This window comes from Larus michahellis, chromosome 4, assembly GCF_964199755.1.
Source record: "Larus michahellis chromosome 4, bLarMic1.1, whole genome shotgun sequence".
Taxonomy (NCBI): domain Eukaryota; kingdom Metazoa; phylum Chordata; class Aves; order Charadriiformes; family Laridae; genus Larus; species Larus michahellis.
The window spans coordinates 50,007,013-50,028,752 of NC_133899.1; the positions used below are offsets into that span (position 1 = coordinate 50,007,013).

At 44.8% G+C, this 21,740-nt stretch overlaps 1 protein-coding gene across 3 annotated transcripts in view; it reads left to right on the forward strand.

Moving 5' to 3' along the window:
* Nucleotides 1–21,740, forward strand: part of MAPKBP1 (mitogen-activated protein kinase binding protein 1) — a 100,861-nt gene that overhangs the window by 25,456 nt on the left and 53,665 nt on the right. For all 3 annotated transcript variants that reach the window (XM_074584635.1, XM_074584636.1, XM_074584638.1), the window contains exon 3: nucleotides 5,452–5,543. In XM_074584635.1, coding sequence (XP_074440736.1) covers nucleotides 5,452–5,543 — 92 coding nt within the window. The remainder of the gene's footprint in view (nucleotides 1–5,451; nucleotides 5,544–21,740) is intronic.

A 21,740-nucleotide genomic window follows, 5' to 3' on the forward strand; every position in this document is an offset into this window, starting at 1 on the left:
GGCCAATCTCATGAAGTCTGGAACAGACACATCTGCTTGTTGGACATGGTTTTGCCAGGCTGTGGCCTCCTGCCTAGTGCCATAGGTACTGGGACATATGGGCAGCCCTGTACAGTAACACCAGTTTTCTCCCCTCAGTGGTCTTTTTGAGCTCTGGAGAGTTGCGTGTATCCTCTCAAATGCTTTGCTTCTTTATTTCCATGCTTAAATAAATCTTGTAGAGAATTATGAATTTTTTGGCTCAGAAGAGAACGTGGATTGTATTAGAAGGCAGGAGGTGAGGTGATCAAGTCAGAAAATTCCTTCATTTCTTGAGCATATGAGTATGCAGAAGAGGGGCTGGGGGCTGAAATACTACTGAACTCCTACTTAGTCTTTTGCTGTCCTGTGGAGGGTGATAGGCTGAGTAACAGCATCATTCAGCCTATAGTTGAATCTCTTTGAGGGATGCCTGGTGTTAAAAATTACTTTCTCTTGAAATTTTCTTTTCCTCTCTTTCTTTAAGCTGAAGCCAGACTGCAGAAGTCTACTGGCGGGCAAGCAGGCATAGATACAGGAGCTCCTACCCAGCAGCGGTGGCTCATTAGTAAAACAGTGCAGCTGTAGGGAGAGCGCCTGTGAGCTCACGTCAGGCAGGACTGTCACTAGGTTGTCCCCTTTGGCACCCATTTTGGTGGAAATTGCTGCGCTGGGTGTGTTTACTACTGCTTTCTAACAGTGTGCTGCCTAGATGTGTGGGCCACAGTGTTTGCCTCCTGTGCCTCCTCTGCGTCTTTGCAGTGTAGATGGTCCCAAAGGAATGCAAACGATGGGAAGGAGAGGAGGAGAGTGTTTGCAGGGGGGTGAAGTTGGGCTAATCCTTCAAGGATTTCTGTGTTGTCCTTTTAGCATGTGGAAACAATTGCTTGTGGTAACTTCCTCAAAACAGCAGAAAGAGCTCATGCAATTATGAAACTCACTCTCTGAGAGCTGGCAGGAGCTGATCATGCATCTTCTTTCCTGAAAAGACAAAAAGGCTGGCAGGGGCTGTTTTAGAGCAGCCTTTCTGAAAGGATTGTCTGCACCTTGGTAGTAAGGCAGAGGTGGCATGGCTTTGTCACGCAAGCGTGGGCTTTCCCCTTGTGCTGTGTGAGACCATGCTTGAGGGAAGCAAGGGCTGCTCTCAGATGTGCCCTTTGACTTCCAGGTGGGATTGGGCTGCAGCAAGGCCCAATCCCTGGGAAGGCCTGGCTGACATGAATGCCTGTTGGTACATTGAGTCCTGCAATTCAGGACTCTACTGGTCTGGTCCTACCAGGTGTGGGAACTATCTGATGATCTTGGGATTTGATGTGGAAGGAAAAGGGTAAGTGATCTGTTTAGGGGCTAAAATATTCTTTACACGTTTGTGCAAAGCTGAGCAGCCAAATTTAGATTTGAGCCTGTAAAATGGGTGAATATCAGGTTTTGCAAGACAGGTGTTAGCTGCACAGCTGATTCTGGGTTTGGTGCCTAAGAGTGTGTAGTGTGCTTCCGAATTTGAAAAGTTGACCTTAAAGGAATGGAGATGGGGTGGTTACAGGTAGCATAGTGGCAATGCAAAGTGAGCTGCAGAAGCATATTGCGCATGGAACAGTTCAATAACACTTGCAAATCGCATAGAGAACCTTGACTGAAAGTGCCACATACTATTAATAGAAGCCTCAAGATGAAGTAACAAATGTGGCTAGGCGGCCTCCTCTCTGCGCCTCTAATTTAGGCGCACAAAATGACAGGTTTAATCTTGCAGTTGTCTCCAGGCTTGGATGAGGGAGGTGAGGTGGCCCATTGATTGCTTGTGAAGGCCTGAGCAAGCAGTGGCATGTCTGGCAACTGTGGGAAGCAAATTGGGCCAACATGGGAGCTATTGGTAATGAACATGGTGTCTCAGATCTTCAGTGGGACTCTCCAGGTCCTGTGATTAGCCCAGATCACACTTGGAAAGGTGTGTCAGGGAATTTATTTCTGATTGGAATGTGCTGAAGTACCACCTGGGGGATTTGTGTGAATGGCAGTGGTTATGGCTGTGTAGGACTGGGAGACTGCACTTGCCACATGAGGAAGTGGGTTCCTGCCTTGTTGTAAGTTGTAACTTCAGAAGTGGGATAATGGCAGACCTCTATCAACAAATTTGCCCTTTGCTGGACAAATCTTAATTTCAGATTAGGAAGTTAAAGTTGGTGTACTCCTTTCCAAATTATTAACTATATTAATAAATTTCTTTGCTTTAGCTGACAAGCTGGGAGGAATCCAACTTATACTGTATTGCTGCTATTGGTTTTTCTCTCTGAAGTGTTTTTCATTCTTCTGTCAAGTTTTGTGGCAAGTGACTGACTATCTCTTGCCCTTATGTCACCTAGTCTGGAGGTTGGTCATGGGGATAAGAGTGTATTTTGGGCAGGGTGTGGGAGTGGAGCTCACAAGTGTGATAAGACCAAATTTTAAATTTGCATGTGCTCCTTTTGGAAGCAACTTGTTTTTCGTACTAAAGGATTATCATGTGGAGGTGTTGTAAGAGCATCCATTGGATAGGCTCATGGGGTTGCCTTTCAGATGCTTTACACTAGGAAGGTTTTAGAGCTAAGACTAGGAACAAAAGAGAGGGAGTCTTTCAGAAAGTTAGTTATGAGTCTGTGGCACTAGGTCTATTAATACCAGTGGTATGGCCTTGATAGTTGTTGTCTTTTTCTAATGGAACGAGTGGTCTTTTGGAGTCCAGAAGATGCTCACTGGCAGTAGAATAATTGGACCTAAAGTCTGAGCTACTCCTTTTGTGTCAAGCTGTGTGCTGACCATAGGAGAAATGTAGACTTCCCACCTCCTAGCCTTCCCATAAGTAGTCTGTTGGCAGAGCAGCATGGGGCCTCTACAGACCCTAGAGTGATAGAATGTGACATTTTGCTGTTGGTGGGGTGAGAGTACCAAGATGAATCAGTTAGTGCTCTTGTTCAGTTCCTCTCCCTCTGAAAGATGAGGAGGGGACAGATTTTTCCACATCACCAAGTACAGTGTGGGTTTTGGAGGTACAACTGGGTTGATGTAGTTGCCAGTGAAAGGGGACCGTATTTCTTTTCCCTGGCTTTGAGCTCCCTGAAAACAAAAACTCCGACGTGGTTTGCTGCTGGTTTGGCCTGCTGGGCAGGCAGTTGTTATGCCGGGACTGGTGCAAGGGAAGTGGCGGGGGTGTCATTGGGATGAGTGGGATGAGGGAGGAAGGAACTGTCCCCTCCAGAGCAGGCAGCTGTAAGATCAGCTCAGCTGTGGCGTAAGACTGCACACTGAGAGGCTGAATATACATCCTCGAAGAGCAAAAATGTACCTGTGAAAGTAGGTTGCTGAATTGCTGATGAATAGCTGCATAGCCAAGGTCAAATAGTGCCTTTTAAGATAGCTGCAATTACAGCCAGCCTGAGCTAAAGCCTGCGCTGAGCAGCGTAAGCACAGCTTTGCTAAATTGATGTTTGCTGACAGCATCAAGTAATTGGTGCCTTATCTAGATTGGAGCACTTGAATGGCACGTCTCTTCCACTTCCTCCTTCGCTGTCAAGAATTAGGTTTCTCTAGTAATTTAAACCTCTTTCAGTTTGATGGGTTGGGAACTGCTGATATGAGCTGGAATCTCAGCAGTAGAAGCCTTGGGTTCTTCTTTCTGTGCATTTGTGGGGCTGCTTTAAAAATAAATGTGTTTTGAAATATTGTTAGTGAGCCTGGAAGAGTAGATATCCTCCTAGCCTCCCTCACCCCAACATTTTTGTTCCAACACTAAGTTGGAACAAAACTATTTCCTTTCTTTACCGGTGGATTTGTAAATGCATTTTTAATTGTATGTTCTTATACTTAACAAAAATCCAGAGGAGTTTCGTAAAAGCCATGTTTCCAGAGATGCTCATTTTGCAAGGGAAGGGGACAATTTAGTGTTCTCTGATATGGTTTCAAAGTATCTGGGGTGTATCATTACTAAAAGGGAAAAAAGACCAAGTTGTTCCAGAGACTGGGATATGAAATCTTCCATTTTCCATGTCACTGATTAGAAGGCAGGCCAAATTTGAACTAGCTGAAGCACGGACGGCTCACTTTAAATGGTGGCACCTCAGCATTGCTTTACCTGTTGAAGCAAGGTGGTTCTCTGTGTGGGATTATTTCTATCACCTTCTCTAGTAACCTGGGCCATGAGCTCAGTGAGACCTTGTTTCTTCACCCTACAGCCTCAGGTCTGGTAAGCTGTGTGGTAAGGGTGGCGTGGGGAACCTGCCCTGCCCCTGCTTTTTGTGCACCATGTTGATATAAATACAAGATGTTCGTCTTCAGGGCAGCTATTAAAGATAGTAGTAATTATTACAATAGCAACTTCTTATGCCGCGTCCATGCCCTTAAGGTCTTAACCAAATATAACTTAGATGATGATAATTAAAACCAGAAGACTGTGACCTAGTAAAATCCATGAGTTTGGCAGGGACAGCAATGCTGAGGAGGAATGTATGCATCAAATATATAATAAATCAAGCTGTGCAAATGTAAAGGAAAGAGAATAATTTTGTGTCGGTCAAAACAACCCCAGGGCTGAGATCTGTTTTGTGCTCAGAGTTTGAGTCCTTTCATGCCACAAAGCAGATTTTGTGCAGTGTAATCCCACTACAGCCTTTTGCTTTGGGATAATTGCTAAATTCCGATGCTTTCTCTGCCAGGGAGTGCTCCCCAAAATATTGTGTCATATCTGTCTGTCCCCCTCCCTTCCCCTTTTGTTTTTGCTTTTCCTGGCTTCTTGCCACAGAGGCCTGGCTATGAGTCTTTGTATCTTCGAAGTAGCCCTTCCAGTTGCATTTCTTTTCCTAAAAATAGTTGAGGTCTTTGCTCGGGGGGAAAGCAAGAAGCAAGCATTTTGGATTACTGTCTCTTGCATGGGTCACTGGTGTGTGGGCTTGTGAACCCAGTCATGTAAGCTGTTCTGTCTCTTGAGATTGCTGGGGAGGGATGCCCTGGTCCACTGGATGTGGTTTCCAATTCAAGCACTGTGGGAAAAATTGACTATTCAGCTCCTAGGAATAGGGGACTGAACCATCTGCCACTGGATGATGGAGATAAAGACAACAGGACAGCCTGGAAATGATTTTTGGGGAAAGAGCTCTGGAGAAAGTAGTTTGCTGCTCTTCCTGGGAGGATGGGAATCGGTAGGCAGTGAATATGCATCCCAGCTTCTCACCAGTACTATCTGCTGCTTGCAATCCTCCGTCTTTGTAATACTTTATTTTACTGTGCTTGTGTTGAAAACTGAGTAGGTTTGCTTCTGTACCTGGATGCTCGTCAGTGAATTTCTAGGAGCTGTGATTCTTCTCAGTGCCACTGTGAAACAGACCATCAGCATCTGTGTATGGGTCCATTTGAACTGCACTCATATTTCATAATACTTCTTGTTTTCTTTTTCATATGCACTAGGTGACTTTGGAGAAGGTGTTGGGGATAACTGTGTCGGGAGGCAGAGGATTAGCCTGCGACCCCAGAACTGGCCTCGTTGCTTATCCGGCAGGGTGAGTCACTAACCACATTCTTCAAAGCTAAGGTAAACCAGGACTGGTGCATCAACACAAAGATTGAGGATGTTTCCACTATGGTCTTCTGTCGGGAGGCTATTTACTGTTCTTTAGTCTTTTAACACCAGAGAATGATGAGACTCAGCACTGTTACAAGAGAGAGGGATTGCATTTTACCTGTCAAGTTTTAATGGGATCCCTTTTAATGGAACCCCTCTCGTTCCTCTTGCTGTAAGCTGGGAATTACATACATTGTGGACTTTTTAACTATGCTCTGTAGTGTGGTGAGCTTACACATAACTCAATGTGATTCTCAAGACAGTGAGTACCTAATGGAGCAGGTGATGCTTCAATTAATTGACAAAAGCCTTCTTGTATATGCTCTGCAATTTATGACTTGCCATGTTCCTCATCCAAATGCGGAGAAAGATTTCAGGCTGAGTGCCCCTTGTATGTGAATTCTCTGGGGTGCAACACATCAGCCGCAGTATTCTAAGTCCAGATAGAGATATCCAGAAGGAGACTTTGGTGGACAGCAAAAGAGCTACTAGAGGGAGGTTGCTGAGGGCTGGAGAGGTGGCTTTGTGAGTTGCATGTTTAGCAAAATCATACATTTCTGGGGCCAGATCCTGATCTTGCTGAAGGTAGAGGTCACCCAGAGGGCACATGTCCATGGAAGAGCAGAGCATGTCAGAGTTGCTGGTCTGTGGGATGCGACTTGTCTGAAAGAATGTATCCCCTGAACAGTTTTAAAGGGACTGTGAGAGGTGCAGATAGAGGTCTCATAATGGATGGCATTTTGAAAAAGCTGGGGAGGAAAAACATTTTACTCTGCCAGTGGAAGCGTGGCTGTTGAGATGGGGTATATCTATGACTTAGATGAAAAGATACGATACTGTAGTGGGAATAGATTGGGAAGACAGAGCAGTGTCATGAGAAGCCTTCACTGCCCAATGTAGCACTGTGGGGATACTCCATCTGGCTGGGTTGCAGAAGTCCATATGAGCTTGGCTCTTCCTCTCAGCTTGTTTATTCTGCTGGTCATCAAGCTAAAGGAGAAGAGGAAGGGCAGTATCTCCAAGTGGCTTTGCATAGATGTACTCTTAAAATATGAAAACTGAAATTAGAAAAAAGAAACTTCCACAATAATTATAGATGATGTTTTCCAAGCATACAAGACTAGCAATACTTAAGGGTTCTGTGTTTGTGGCCAAAATGAGAGATGGGGTAAGTAAAACTGGCTAGAAATTTTTGCCCATCCTGACAATATCTTGGTACACAGAATTGTGGTTGTGAGGGACCTCTTGAGATCATCTAGACCAACCCCCATGCTCAAGCAGAGTCACCTAGAGCAGGTTGCCCAGGACCATGGCCAGGCAGCTTTTGAATATCTCCAAACATGAAGACTCCACAACTTCTCTGGGCAGCATGTTCCAGTGTTTGACTACTCTCATAGTAACAAAAAACCAAAAAACCCAAAGAAGCGGGGCGTTTGGTTTTTTTCTTTTATTTTTCCTTTGTGTTCAAATGGAATATCATGTGTTTTAATTTCTGCCCATTGTGTCTTTTTCTGTCCGTGGGCATGCAGACAGTTTGAGATCCACATCTGCTCTTGACAGCATCCTTTATGCTTGAACTCTTTGGAGCCAGGAAAATATATTCCAGAGTGTGTTAACTTTTCCTCTACATCTTTTCTGACAGTGAATATGTTCGTGCTTGAAGAGGGCAAGGAGAGAGAGAAGAATACAAGTGCAGTAAACAGATGTTTTGGACTCTTGCACAGCTAAAGATAGACTAGTTTTCTTAATAGCAATGTCCTCTGATGAGCTTGTGCATGCCTAACATGGATTTAATCAAGCATGAGGACACCTGGGGATTCTTTTGGGTAATTAAAAGGTTATGCGGCTCCTTAGGGCTTTACAGGGGAATTCCTGTTCTTACTTGTTGGTGGTAGCATCGCATGGCCTGGGCAAGAAACCTATGGAGTATACCAGATCTGTGTTGTAACAGTTTAGTGGCTTTTATGACTTTCTGCTTCTGTGCCATGGCTGGCCTGTTTTGTGATGTTGTTGTGATTTGCTGTAGTCAAGACAATCTCTAACAAAACTAGTATTAGTTAAGGAGCCAAGACATGAGAGGGGTACTTGCGCAGACCATACTAAGTTGATGCAAGTTCAGTTTGTTGTTGTTGAGTTTTGGGTTTTTTTTCCTCCTGCATTCTCATTTCCAGTGAATTTCTCTTGATTTGCACAAATTCTGGCATTTCTGGTACATGGGCTTCATTTTGTTTATTTTTCTTTCTATTTGTTTGAATTTATTGGTCAGGGAAGCTTCGTACATGAGGCTGATATAGCAGGCTGGGTATGGCTCATGGACAGTTGGTTTATGACCTGTCCATGCAGCTTGGTGACCTTTGTCTGTGCTTCATGTACTTCAGTGATTTCCTCAGCCCTCTGCTCATCTGCAGAGGTTTTGCAATCCTGACATGCAGATGCTTTGCTCCTCCAGTCTGTCCTACCCCTAAAAGCTGAATTTACGTAACAACTCTGTATTTTCCTAAGAACACTTTCAACATACCTAGGTTCATTTGGTTGAGATCAAAACAGTTGCCCCAGGCATCCTGACTTCATCCACACCAGGCATATGAATGCGTACATGGAAGAGGACTTGTGCATGAGAAGCTTTGGCGCTCTTTGAGCAGAATCTTGTCTCTGGTTTGCCTAAAGTAAATTATTATTTTTTTTTTTAATTATGATTTCTGAATCTCCTGAAAGGAGCAGTTCCTAATGCAACACAAGCTCATTCCAACTCCACAGTGGTGCCAAAGAGCTGAGTTACATTATTACTTTCTTTCCTTCTCACTGTGAACTTTCTTTCTTTCACGCGTGTGAACCTTTTATCCTTTCTCTTCTTTGACCCTAATGAGGCTTTCGCTCTGGAAGTGTTGATGGTATTGTTTTGGTGGGATGCTTGTGTTATAGGAGTCTTTTTCTCCATGTCTGCCATAAAGGCTAAAAGCACTGAGTACTCCAGGTATTTTAGGCCACCAATTTCATATAAGGCTGTTGGTCCTGGGAAGTAAGACAATATAGGAAAGAAAATTACATCCTCTCTGAAGGTCTTACAACTGCAGCCTACACTTGCCTGTTCTTATGCTGGCAAGTGAAATAAACCCAAAGTTGCTTAATTTGATCTCTGTTAGGTTTATACAGTGAGTAACAAAGTCTGTCTTATGGGAGGAGTGAGGGGGACAAAGATGTACTGAATTTTTTACTTCTTGTGGCAGGACTGATGCTCCATTCTCCTTTTCTTTCAGTTTTTTTTTCCTCTTGCTTTTTCCCTGCCCTTCTCTGATTTTTTTTTGTTGTTGTGTTTTCTTTTTTTTTTTTTTTTTTTTTCCAGTAGCTAGTTCTGTTTCCTAGAAACAAGAAGGGCAACAAAGCTAAGAAAATCCTCTGAGGATGACTAGCATTAAAAAAGGGGAAAAAAAAAAAAAGGCGGGGGGGGAGAAGTGTCTATCCATTTAAATTCTAGACCAGCTGCTCAGATAGCTTGAGTCAGCTTATCTGTTTTGGTGTTGTGTTTGCTGCTGTTTTATAAGCCTCGTAGGTTGGTGTGAGTGACTGATTTATTTTGCTTCTCTTTTATTCTTTACACGGCTCTCAGTTGGTCATGATAGCTGGTTGGGAACCTTGTCCTCATGTGAGGTACTTGCCTGCTTGAGGGAGCATCCTGTGCTTTTTCTTCCATAGGAGCAGGAAAGTAGCACTTCATGCTGTTCAGTGTGCAATGTCTTTTAAACGCTATTCTGTTATGTCCTGACAAGCTTAAGCCTCTCTCTAGCTCTGCTTATCAATGCCCAGCCACTCTTATAGAAGTCAGGGATTTTTCATATTAGTGTTCCTTGCTGGGGAATTTTTGATACATAGCACATGTAATGAGTTAATCAGTCTCAGCTTGCATGTTCTTCCCTCCCCTTCAGCTCTCTAGCATAGCTCTTCACATACAGCAACTCCTGCTAAAGGCAGACGCAGGTTTAATAAAGCAAATACGCTCTGAGATACAGTGAAATTTAGTTTCTTTGTGATTCTCTCAGAAGTTACTGTAGCCAGTACAGACACAGGCCCTGGCTAGCTCTGTGGCGTGTGGTACATTTGACGAACAAATTATTTGGATGCCCCCGTATTCTGTACTATTTCAGAATGAATCACCCTTGTTTGTAGATAGGAAGGGAGGGACAATAAAAGGACCAGCTATATGATCAAAGTTAAGATGAAGGTATTAAGTCTTTTCTGCTGCTGCTTTTTGCCACAAGATCTTTTTGAGGAGCTAGGCTTGTTCTTGCTTCAGCTTTACCACCTTGAGGGTTTTTTGAGATAGGACAACTAATATTTGGAAGTGAATAGTGGTGTGATGTGTTCAAAATCAGAAAACTGCATAGCTGTCTGGATCACAATTTATTTTACTTATACTGTGCCGTCCACATTGGATGTCAGTGCAGCAGCCTCTCATGTGCCAACCTGAGCTACAGCAGAATCGGCTCTTCTCGTTTCACTGTGTCTCCCCTGTTCCACTCCTCGTCCTTGGCTGGTTTGCAGTACTGAGTGGAAGCCTCTTAACTCTGTCAGCCCTTCTGAGTCATACCCCTCCTGGATCCCTTATCCACTGATCCAGGGAGGTAAGTGTCAGGTCCTGCACAGGCAGGGCAGTGACCACGGTCTGTGTCACAGCAAAGGGAGGAAGGGGAGGAGCACAGCGGGAAATGAGTGAGTTGTTTTTAATCCAGCCAGGAGTCTGCTCAGCACGTGTGGAGCTGTCTCACACAACTGAGTGGTAAATCCCACTGGAAGCTGAAAGAGTAGGATTTTTCTTTTCCAGAAGTGGTTGTTGGTTTGCTCCCAAATACCTCTTTCCAATTCCAGTAGATATGCTGTAAGGCTAAGTGGTTTCCAGCCCATCCACATGTGGAGTCTCTTGGAAAGTTTTAATCATAATTTTCCATCATTATATAGATAAATTACTGCACAACATAATAAATTATCAGCTTGGAACAATTTCCCTTTACCTTAAGCTGCATATAACCTACAATGGAAGAATAACAGTTAGGATAAATGTTGTGTAACTTTACCAGGCATGATGTTACCTTGCTATTTCATTCCTCTTTAAAGTGGAAGGTTTTGGTCAGCGGGGTACCGGAATGAATTGTGAGAGGCAAATCTAGTAGATGACTGCTGGTAAACGAGGCAAAATGCTGTTTTGAACTGGGATCTTTTCAAGACTTATGACTATTGTGGCCAGATTAGAATTGGTGGTTACATGGACAATGAAATCCTAATTTGTAAGATGACAAGTATTCCTGCCTTATTCCAGAGCATATTTTTCTTAAGTAATTGATCACTTCGCTTGGATGCCACAACAATAGTTGCCTTTAGAAAGCTGGAGGTACACAGAAGGAATCCACTTCTTTATAGACCCAGTGTACCTTTTGGTACATGTGCAGTTTGTGCAAAGCTTTACTGCTCTGTACGGGTACAGTTCTTCACTAATTTTTCTCTAGCACCAATGCTAATGCTATTGGGCTGTATCTCAAATGTAGCTTTGTATGTACAGGGACATTGAAATACTTGAACTGTTGGCTTGTGGGCAGATAAATCCTATTCTCCTGGTGCTGGCTCCTTCAAGTTTACTTTACCCAGTCCTCTGAAGGAGAATTTCTGGACCTTCTTTCTGTGTTCTTTTAGAAAAGAGAATTCTGTAGTGTTCTAAAGACTGTAGAAACGTACCCTAAAATGAAATTCTCATCTGTGGTTCAAAGCAAATTTCAGCATCTTTGGCCTCACCAGAGGCAGCTTGCTTTGTCCTCTTTAAAATGGGACAGTTGCCTTTCAAGGGTTAGACCTCTTTCCCCTTCCCATCTTCCAGGAATCTGGACTGTTGTTAATGCATGTAATCTGTGAGGCTACTGTGCTTTTACATGCCATCTGGGGAGATTTTCCAGCCGTCACAATTGTGGTGGTGGACCGAGAGAGGAAGATAAGAAAATCTCCTTCATTGAGATTGTTAAATACAATTTGAATTGGAGAGCTGCGACTGCAGCTGGGCTTGAGTTGGGCCATTACAACCAAACCAAGCAAATTTTTCTGCACCAAGAGGGAACACCACAAGGTTTCAGGGTCCTGAAAGTGTCCAAAAAGATGATGAAAAATAGCCAAACCCTTCCCTCCCTTTCCTCCCCCAACAACAGCAGATCTCTCAGAAAGAAGTAGGGATACGTTGTTTAACTCTTAAATCTCCCTGTCTTAAATACTCTTGGAGGAAAAGGAGCATAGATGCACTGAGGCATGAAGATCTGAAGTATAAAATACTTCCTTTCATTCCTTGCTTTTATTAATTTAGATTAGACAGGGAGGGTGGGCTGAGGAAGGTTAATGTAGTCTTAGTTTCTGGCAAGTGGGCAAACTCTTTGCACTTGGGACAAGAAAATGGAGATCCCCTTTGCAACAGTGCTTTCTTCTCAGGCCAAGGAATCATAACTTTGATATTTTAATTTGCAGAGGTGGATTTAAGGGGGCTATGACCTCTTCCTTGCTCTCTTGCCATTGGCCTTTGAGATTCACAGGTAACAATCATGCAGTCCTGGAGCAAATGGCCTCTTCCCATCTAGGTAGCAGCTGGGTCCAGTCCTGAATCCCCATCATTGAACTTCAGACAGAAAAGACCCTGCCTAATGGAGTAGGTGCAGTCTTACTCGGCTGAACTGTTTCCACATGCCCATAGAGCTAGGCAAGAATTTCTACATTGTTTTTTGCTTGGTCTCCCTTTTTGTGAATGCTAGAGACTCTTCCACATTGAATCCATGTCTCTGTAATACAACTGCACCTAAAAAGTAAATTGTTTGCTGAACGACTGTGTATTGATCCAGTTCAGCTGTAATCTCACTTGGTTTTGGCAGAAGAGATGAAGAAGCAAAGCAAGCACTACTAGCAGTCACCTAGAGCTGTGGGCAAACTCCCCTGGTTTAAGTCCTTAGCAGAAAGGAGTCAAACTTGTCAAATTGACTTCCAGGCAGTTTCCATCAGCCAGCCCCTAGGTGTGTGTGTGGGGCAGCGCTTTTGATGTCATGTCTAAATAATTTAAAGTCTTTACTTGTGACAAACAACTGAAGACCTAACATTCAGTAGAATCTTAAATAGTGAGATAGCAGTGAAGCTCCAGACCTGCAGCAAACCTGCTGTCCGGCAGAAAAAGGGAGAAAAATAGGACAAAACCTCAAAATAGCTGGTCAGAAACCCTTTTTACTAAACCAGAGGGGAGACTGTGTCAAGTCTGTGCCAGAAGTGCTGCTGTGTGCGCTGAAGACTGCAGCATTGGGGTGCTGCCAGACTGATGGAAGGAAGGTGTTGGGAACGCGAGCCCTTGACTCGGAGAACTCAGCTGCTGGCTGGGGAGGTGGTTAGTGTGATCTTTGCCAGCAGTGGAGTAGGTTGTGGTAGACAGTGGGAATCTTGTGGGATGCTTGGTTTCAGTCCCTGTGTGACTTTGTACCTTGTGTCGCGCTTGGTATTGAAAAACTAGTCAGGGCAGTGCTGATGTTTGGCGTTGCCAGCTCCCTTTGAGACAAGCTGCTGTTTTGCTGTACATAGAGTTGCTGTTTTGATGTACGTGGAACTTCTAGTTACTTCTCCAGAGTGCCATACGCTAATCAGCCTTCAAGTTAGAAGGGAGTGGATCGCTATTCTGTAGCCAGCTGCTACAGCCTCTGGACAAATAGGGATGAAATGTGACGCTTTGTCCTACACTTAGGATTTGAGAATCTGGCAGCAGCAGTAGGTCTGATATACTCCCTCCCTCCCTCCCTGATATACATCCTCCCTCAAGCTGCCGGGTACCAACGTGCCCCTTTATCCCCCGTCTTTCTACAGAAGCCATGTGATATGAGCCCTTTCTCCTAAAACGCTTCCTTTGTACACCCCATCCTATCTGGGATGAGCCTGTCTGTGCCCACGCTTCTGTGCTTCTTTCTGTCAGGCACTGGGAAAGGGCTGGACTCTGCAGCTGTGCTCGGCGTATGAGTGTCCTGCATCCTGGTGTTGCTAGAGAACCCCCACAAGTGAGGAGCAGCAATCTGCTTCCACTTGCAGCCTTTCCAGTAGGAGGACCCACCCTGTTGACAGGCAGTACCCACTCTCTTGGCTCAGGGATGAATTGACGTTGAAGTCTGGGACCCTTGGTAGCAGAGTTTGCTGGTGTTTAACAAACAAACAAACAAAACCCCAAACAACCCCCTAAAAGCCACAACAGGAAGCCTTGACCTGTTTAGATTGCCCGGTGTTTTTTGACATTTAGATTGAATTGAGGATTTTTCAAGGGAGTGGTCCAATTGCAATGCAACATTTTTGGAAACATTTCACAAATTTGTTTACCAGGAGTTCTGTGGAGAGAGGGAGTGTATGAGTGGGAGCAGGTGCCTTTCCCCAGAACAAATTGCTTGAGAACATTGCCCTAGGATATGGGCAACCCTGCTTTTGAGTTGAGCAGCAAACTGGGTTCAGTTCAGAGATGAGCTGGTAACTGTATTCCTTCTTCCCCTCTCCACCCTCAAAATTACAGAGTTGGGGGCAGGAAAATAATAGAAAAGTTTGGGTTGGAAAGGACCTTTAAAGGTCATCTAGTCTAACCCCCCCTGCAATGAGCAGGGACATCTTCAACTAGATCGGGTTACTCAGAGCCCCGTCCAACCTGACCTTGAATGTTTCTGGGGATGGGGCATCTACCACCTCTCTGGGCAACCTGTTCCTGTGTTTTACCACCCTTATAGTAAAAAATTTCTTCCTTATACCTAGTCTAACTCTTCCCTCTTTTACTTAAAAACCATTACCTGTAGTCCAATCACAACAGGCCCTATGCAAAAGTTTGTCCCCATCTTTCTTATAAGCCTCCTTTAAGTATTGAAAGGCTGCAATAAAGCCTCCCCAGAGCCTTCTCTTCTCCAGGCTGAACAACCCCAACTCTCGTCCTGTCCTTGCAGGATAGGTGTTCCATCCCTCTGATCATCTTTCTGGGCCTCCTCTGGACCCGCACCAACAGGTCCATGTCTTTCCTGGGCTGGGGGCTCCAGAGATGGACACAGTACTGCAGGTGGGATCTCGCCAGAAGCATGTTGTTCTGTCTTTGTTCTGTATATTGCTTTGTCTTTGGGATGATAGTGAGAGTTTGTCTGAAGGACAAGGAAGACTTTTCTGAAAAAAGCCAGCAATGGGGAAGAGGCAATGTATTGTAGGGCACGGAGAACTGAGACTTCTTTTCTCTATTTTAAGTCTACCATGGGACTTGATGATAGAGAGAATCACTTTGCTTCTCCCAGCTTGCACCTTTTTCTAAAAATAAGAGTAACAGTTTTCTATTTTCTCCTTTATAGAGATGTAGATAACAGGAGCTGAGTATTAAACAGATGACTTACAAAAAAAAAAAAAAAGACTTTAAAAAGTGCTGTCTTGTACCCTTACCTTACCCTTGCTAGTTTGGACGCTCTTCTCCCAACATCATATGCTAGCCACCCCTCAAGGCAGTAGAGTCCACAAAGGCACGTTGTGCTGCTTCTTAAGAGCCTCTGCAGTGTGCTGCTGCTCTTGAACATCCCACAGCTGGTTCCACGTGTGGGACATGAGCTCAGGTGCCATTGTGGTAGGTATATGCACAGAAGGTTAAGGACATGATTAAGGCAGAGAACACCAGATGCTGCTGACTCCACTGCTTCTGTGTCCTCCTTTGTACTTGTTCCCAGCACGGAGCAAGCCCAGTTCTTGACAGAGAGAGGAGAGCAGAATGGGGTGGAGGTGGAAATAAATGCTCTTAGAATAGTTTTGTAGAAGGAAATTGTACGGAGGTTGCATAGGCATGTCTTCAGTGGTGCATTTTGCATTTTTTTGAACATCAGAGCACTTTTACGTGCAATTTCTTTGATTACTTCAAAGAAATAAGTAAAAACTTTTCTTGTTCCACCTGTCTCCTCTTCCATGCTATATACCTTTGAACTCTGACCCTTCATGGCACGGCACAAAATTGTGTTAGCTGTAAGCAACTTTGGTGCTTAACTGACAAGGAAGCTGGGGATGGTTTTTAGTGTAAGAATGAATTGCAGGACCCATATTCTGGGCTAAGGAAGGCTCCTTGCCTGCAGTGTGCATGCAGGCAGCATGAATGTGCTCTCACCTCCAGTGATGGAAATCCTGGGGGGTTTCTTTCTGTGTGTGATGCTGTAAATAAAGTTTGATAGTGTGGGTAGGGTAAGTCAAGTTTGGTAGCTTCAGTCCTGCACTGTGTCACACAACTGGTGTGGCAGGTCCAGGCACTGCTTGTGCAGTGTGTGTTGGGGGGCCAGCAGTATTAGCTGAGCCCTCAAGAAAGTTTATGTTAGAGTGTGAATTCTTGCCGTTGCCAAAAATATTATTGATGAAGAAAGTGAGAGCAGGGAAATGGGAATGCTTTTATCTTTGCAAGGCTGCAATGAAAATTCTTGTGACAAAGAAATAGTGCTTAACTGCCCTTGAAGCTTCCCTGTGCAGGATTCCTGAGGTTGCGAGGAGGGAAAGGTAGGGCTTCTCCAAGGAGTCCTGTGAATTTGCTGCTGTTTGGGTTGCCTGACAAACCATATTAAAGAGAACTATATAGTACATGCTTGTTACTGCTTCCATCCTAGTTCCAGGGCAAATATTCTAGTTCCCTCAAGGGAGTGTGTTATCATGCATGTCAGAATAGCTACAACAGTTGCTGTTTTAATGATTATATTGGTCATGTCTGACTTTAACCTGCCTTATTAAGAGAAATGCTGGCTGTCCTCAGTCTTTCACTGTGCCAGTCGTACCAATTTGTTTTTTAAATTGGGAGGCAAGCTAGAAATAATCCCATGTAGATGATTAGTTTGTTACTTTGTGCTTTGATCCCATTAACCAGCATGTGAACTAAAGGGAAATCACTATTTAAAAAAAAAAAAAAAAAAAAAAAAGGCAGTCCCGTGGTGAGGGTCACTTGCAGTTTATGTGCAAAGAAATTGAAGGGAGAGAACAACCATGTCTGCTTTATTTAATAACAGAGCTAAACACTCTGGTAGAGCTCTGCAAGTGGGAAGCTTTTGACAGGTTTGGAAAGCTACTGCGTGCGAGTGGAACAGGGAAGAGGAGTGGTTGCAAAACTCATGCTGCCTTGGCTATTTTGAAATATGTAGGCCTTTTCTCAGCTTGAAGCTCTGCAGCCCCCTGGGGTTTGCCTGAGAAAAGAGGGGGGTTGGCATAGGGCATGAGTGCCCAAAAGCCCATGTACCTGCAGGTAGCAACCTGCTCTCTCCTCTACCTGCTCTGTATCTCTCCAGCAGTTATACCTCCTAGCAACCAGCGCCTTGATGCGGCAACAGGACTTGCTCGTGAGCCAAGTCCTGAGCTTGCATAAGAGCGAGGCGGGGGGGGAATGGGGACTGAATAGCAAAGTCTGGGATGAAAATGAGATACCAGCCACCTCAGCTGAGCTCCACCCTCTCTAAGAATCTCAAAACAGGCACTGTGTCTCCTGGCAACCTTCACACAAATTGTAGAGTTTAACTTAAAAGAAGTACATACAGTCCAAAGGCTGTGTCCCATCACCAGGTGTGAACAACACGGAGTCGATCCTTTTCCTCTTTCTGGAAAATCTGGTGGTCTCAGACCTCAGTCAGTCTCAGACAGGCAACAAGTTAAAGGTGAAAGAGCATCATGTTAGGATATCTTAAGAAGCTCCAGGGAGCAGTGTGTTTTGTTTATTTTAAGCTTGCCCAGAAGTGCCCTGACTATTGCTTAGGAACCAGATGTAGGACTTGGCCCTCCCTGCCGTGCCCTGCGCTGGAAGCCGTGCCCTGCGCTGGAAGCCGTGCCCTGCAATGCACACACACGTGCGCTGCCCTGTTGTGCAGCTGGGCCTGGTTCTTTCGGCTGACAGTCAAGGACCGACAGAGCTGATACCAGCCACTTCCTTGCCTTCAGTGTCAGTTGCCTTGCTTTTGCAGTGCTGACCTAATGCTTCTTAGTCTTGGACTCTAACTTGGCCACGTTTCTCTGTGACAAGAGATGTAGATATATGAGAAAGCAAAAGTGGGTTTTATCATGATTGCTTCTCCTTTCAGATCTCCTGACAACTGATGCTCATTAGCTTTTCTGAAGAAAAATTTTAGTGCATTTAAAATGCTCTATATTATGCTGAGATACAGGAAAAGAGAGGTAAATTTTCATCTTCCATTAAATCTAGAGCTGTCACAAGTCTCTAAAAAGGCAACATAGGCAGAATTGAATGTTGCCCATCTGGCAACGACTGAGCTGTTTCTGCTCTGAGAAGCAGCGAGGCTGGGGCAGGGAGCTAATGGGAGCTCTGGGCGTTTGGGCCTGGGAGCCATGGCAGGCTTCCCATGGCTTGTGGCACTGACAGCAGCTGGGGGCAGAAGCAGGCTTCCCCCTGCCCCTTCCTTTCAGTACCTGCCAGCCTGACCTCCTACGGATCTGAATAGGCAGGGCTGGCAGGAGGCTTTATTGCCTTTTTGCTGGCCCTGGCAGCCTGCTGCCCAAGGGAACTGTGAGCTTTGCCATGCCTAGAGGAGCTGAAAACAACTGACCATTTGGAGCGGGTGATTCTTAAACTCCATGCTTTCGAAGAAGCGGGCTTGGTTTTATGGTTTGGTGTGTGGTTTTTGTTTTTTTTTTTGTCTCTGATACTCTTACAGATACATGGCAGGGATTATGCTTACTGAAGCGTTCAAGGGGAAAAGCTGCTCCAGTTTCCCTGCCGCAGTGGGGGCTTTTGCCGTCTGCTCTGGAACGCAGATCAACGCCTGCCCTGCGCCTTACCCTCAGTGTGGCAAACCCTCCCCAGGGAGATGGTGGTGGGGAGGGGGCTGGGAAGCAGACTGCTTCTTTCTGAAGGTTAATTAGATGACAAGGGGGAGAGAGTTAAATTGTATTACTTTTTAGTTTGCCCCTTTGATTGGTGCCACTTTAATATTGACTACACTGCTTGCTCATGGTAAAACAATTAAAGCCCTGAGGCATCTACCATGAACTGTCATGTTCGTCTGCCCTAGATGATTAGCTTGACGTATAGATCTTTCTCCCCGCTCCCAAACTGCTGCACTTGCTGCTTGAAACTGAGGTGTCGATCAGTTGCTTGCAAGTGGGATGTGTTTTTCTTTTCAGACTTGATTTTAAACGAAAACACTTACTCAGCTTTTGAGGCTTTGTGGCACGGTGGGAACTGCTCTTGCAGAGGAGTTTGTGCAGATTTGAAGTGTAGAGCCAGATGTTCCCATGTAAGCCCACCTGGGTCTGCACACCTCTGCAGGGAGCTGCTTGCTCCCAAGGAGGGTGCCTTCAGAGAGAGCTCCCATCTTCTCTTGTTATACTGTTGGGCTGGAAAGCTGAATTTGCTCAGCGCTTGATGGCAGATTTGATTTATTCTGCAGGAATTTTATTGTAAACTTCGCTTCTCTTTATCTCTATCTTTCTTGCCTTTCCCCCTGAACTGATATTTTCCTGGGGTTTTTAAATATCTTTCCTTTTTTTTTTTTCTTTTCTTCAACTTGTCTTTCATTGCTTCCTCTTCCCCTAGATCTGTGCATTTTCTTTTCTCTGAGGCACTCCCCTTGGGCTTTGTTATGCTCGGTGTTGTTTATAGGCAAAGAGGAAGCACCCCTTATACACACACACAGCCTGTATATATAAATAAAAAAAGCAAGAATTTATTGTTAGTATAACTGAATTCTTAACACTCTAATTCAAGAATCATTTTATTCTACCACTAATTATTACAGGAAAACAAAGATAATACGTTAGAATACTTCTATATGGAAAAAGTCTCAATAATTGTGATAATGCAACTAAAACCGTAACACATTTCTTCGTTTCTATTCATTTTCCTGGTGTTATGCTCACCCTTGTGTTGCTCCTCTGGATCTTCAAGTCAGTTGTTGGAGGGTAATACTGTAGTGAAAACTGAAAAGCCTTTGTAGCCCTTCACTGGGAGGAGTATGATGTGGATATTGCTGGATTCTTCCTCACTCCAGGGTCCACTGGGTCATTTTTTATATGTTTGCTGACACACTTTCACATCTGTCTGTTTCTTAGTTGGTCTGCAGCTCCATGATGCTTCTGATTTCACTGTGTATGGTGTCTTTCATGCATGTTGGGTATTATTTCTTTGTTTTCTTTGTTACCTCTGTAACCTGTTTTGTTCAGCTCCAGGTCTGCGTTTCTTTAACGGGCCGTGGGTGAGTTGTTCACAGCCATGGGGTCTCCGCTGCCAAGCATGTGCCTCATCTCTTACCATCCCATGCCTGTACTCCTCTGCACTGCATCCCGCCCTCCACTTCTCAAGGTCTCTGCTATCATACCATGCCTGCATTTCTCTCCACAGCATCGTCATGTTAGTTGTAAATATCTCAGTCTACATAAAATAACTGCTTGTTACTGTTATTTATATAAAACTATGGTTGCATCACACAAAGATAAACACAAGTAAAACAAATTAGCCATAGACACCTGGTCAGTTAGAGAAATTGCTGTCACAGCTCAACCAAGTAATACAGAGCTACAGGCAGGTCAAGAAAAGTTCAGAGTGAGCAAGCCCAGGAAGCCTCGGGCCTTTTAGACTCAGTACAAAGCTTACAGCCTGTTGCTGAGAATGGCAAATCTGGGGCTGTCAGCCAGTCACTGATCAAAGAGGGACTGGCTCTTGAGAGCAAGTGCAGGGGTGGAGCACAACTGGGGAGCAAGAGATCCCCAAAGCAGGTGTCTTGGCTGGTCTGTCAGAACGGAGAGTTGTTCTGTTCTACTTGTTGATGTGCCTGTGACAGCCATAACTTTGGGAGGAGACCTCAGCATATGGAGACAAGTCCTTTCTCAAGAACTAACATAGTATGCTGTGATTCATCCATCCTGGAAAAAAGTTGCATTCCCTGCCCTGATGCAAAGCTCTTCAGGTTTTCATCTGTGTTCTGGCTGTTTGTTTCGTCCCTCTTGGTCACACCTGGGACCAGCCAGGTTCTGCTCAAGGCTCCATTTTCTACTGCTTCTCAGTCTCTTCTGTCCGACTGATCAGCACATTTTCTTGTCATGAACTGTCTCAGTGATCCTTTTATTCCTCCAGCCTTCCTATCATCAGTTGCCCATTGCGCTAGCCCCTGGGGCTGCTGCTCATTTACAGTATTCAGTGGGTGTTTGCCAAGAGTGCTGAAATAAAATGCAGCTCTGCAACTCCCACTCCCAGCCCAGTTGATTTAATGCTTCATGTAGGTGTATTGCTGGCATTGCTTCCCTGCCCCTAGGGAGCGGAGTAATTTTGGAGAGAAGGTGGGAGAAATGTGGACTCTCTATGTGTGTTATAGTCATCCGTGAGCCATATGTATGCATGTGTCTGTATATATGCCTACGTATACACACATATATATGTGTGTGTGCACATGCGTTTGTCGTCAGTGCCTTATGTTCTTTGCAGCTTCTCAGACATGCAAGCTGACAGGCAATTCAGCGTGTGTATGTGCAGTGGCCACTTTGTGTGGCTTTGTTGTTCCACCTACCTTTGCTGCAGGCTGGAGGAGAGATGGGATATTCTGCAAGGCAGGGGAGATGGCCTGTCCCCAGTTCTGCTGGGGCACGGTTTTATTCCTGATTTCTCATCCATGAGATTTTTTTTTTTCCTTTCCTGGCTTTGGAGTGTCAAAAGGAATCGGGATGTTTTGAAGGTGAAGTTCCTGCTGAATCATTGGTGACTATGCAGCCATGAGCCATAACAATTAACTGGAATGTTTCTCATCTTCCTTGCAACTGTAATGATTCCCAGTTGGTAAGCTGGTTTAAATTCTGTGGTTTTCCTCTGAGCCCTTTTCTCCCCTCTGCTTTCCCCACACGCTCTTCTTGCACAGGTCTTTCACAATCTTCGTCTGGCTTAGCTCTTTGCCTCCCAGAAAAGGTGCCTCCTTATTGTGCGGTTCTGTGAAAAGCCATCACTCTCCTGAGGGCACTGCCGCTGTGTCTCTGGCTCCAGCATGGCTGCTGTGGGGTTGCGTACAACTTACCCGGCAGGAGACAGGACTCGGGCTGTCTTTTGTCCCCACATTCATTTTGGGCGAAGTGTGGAGTCTGAGTTTGTTTTCCTGAATCATCACTCTGCCTCATGTTTGCC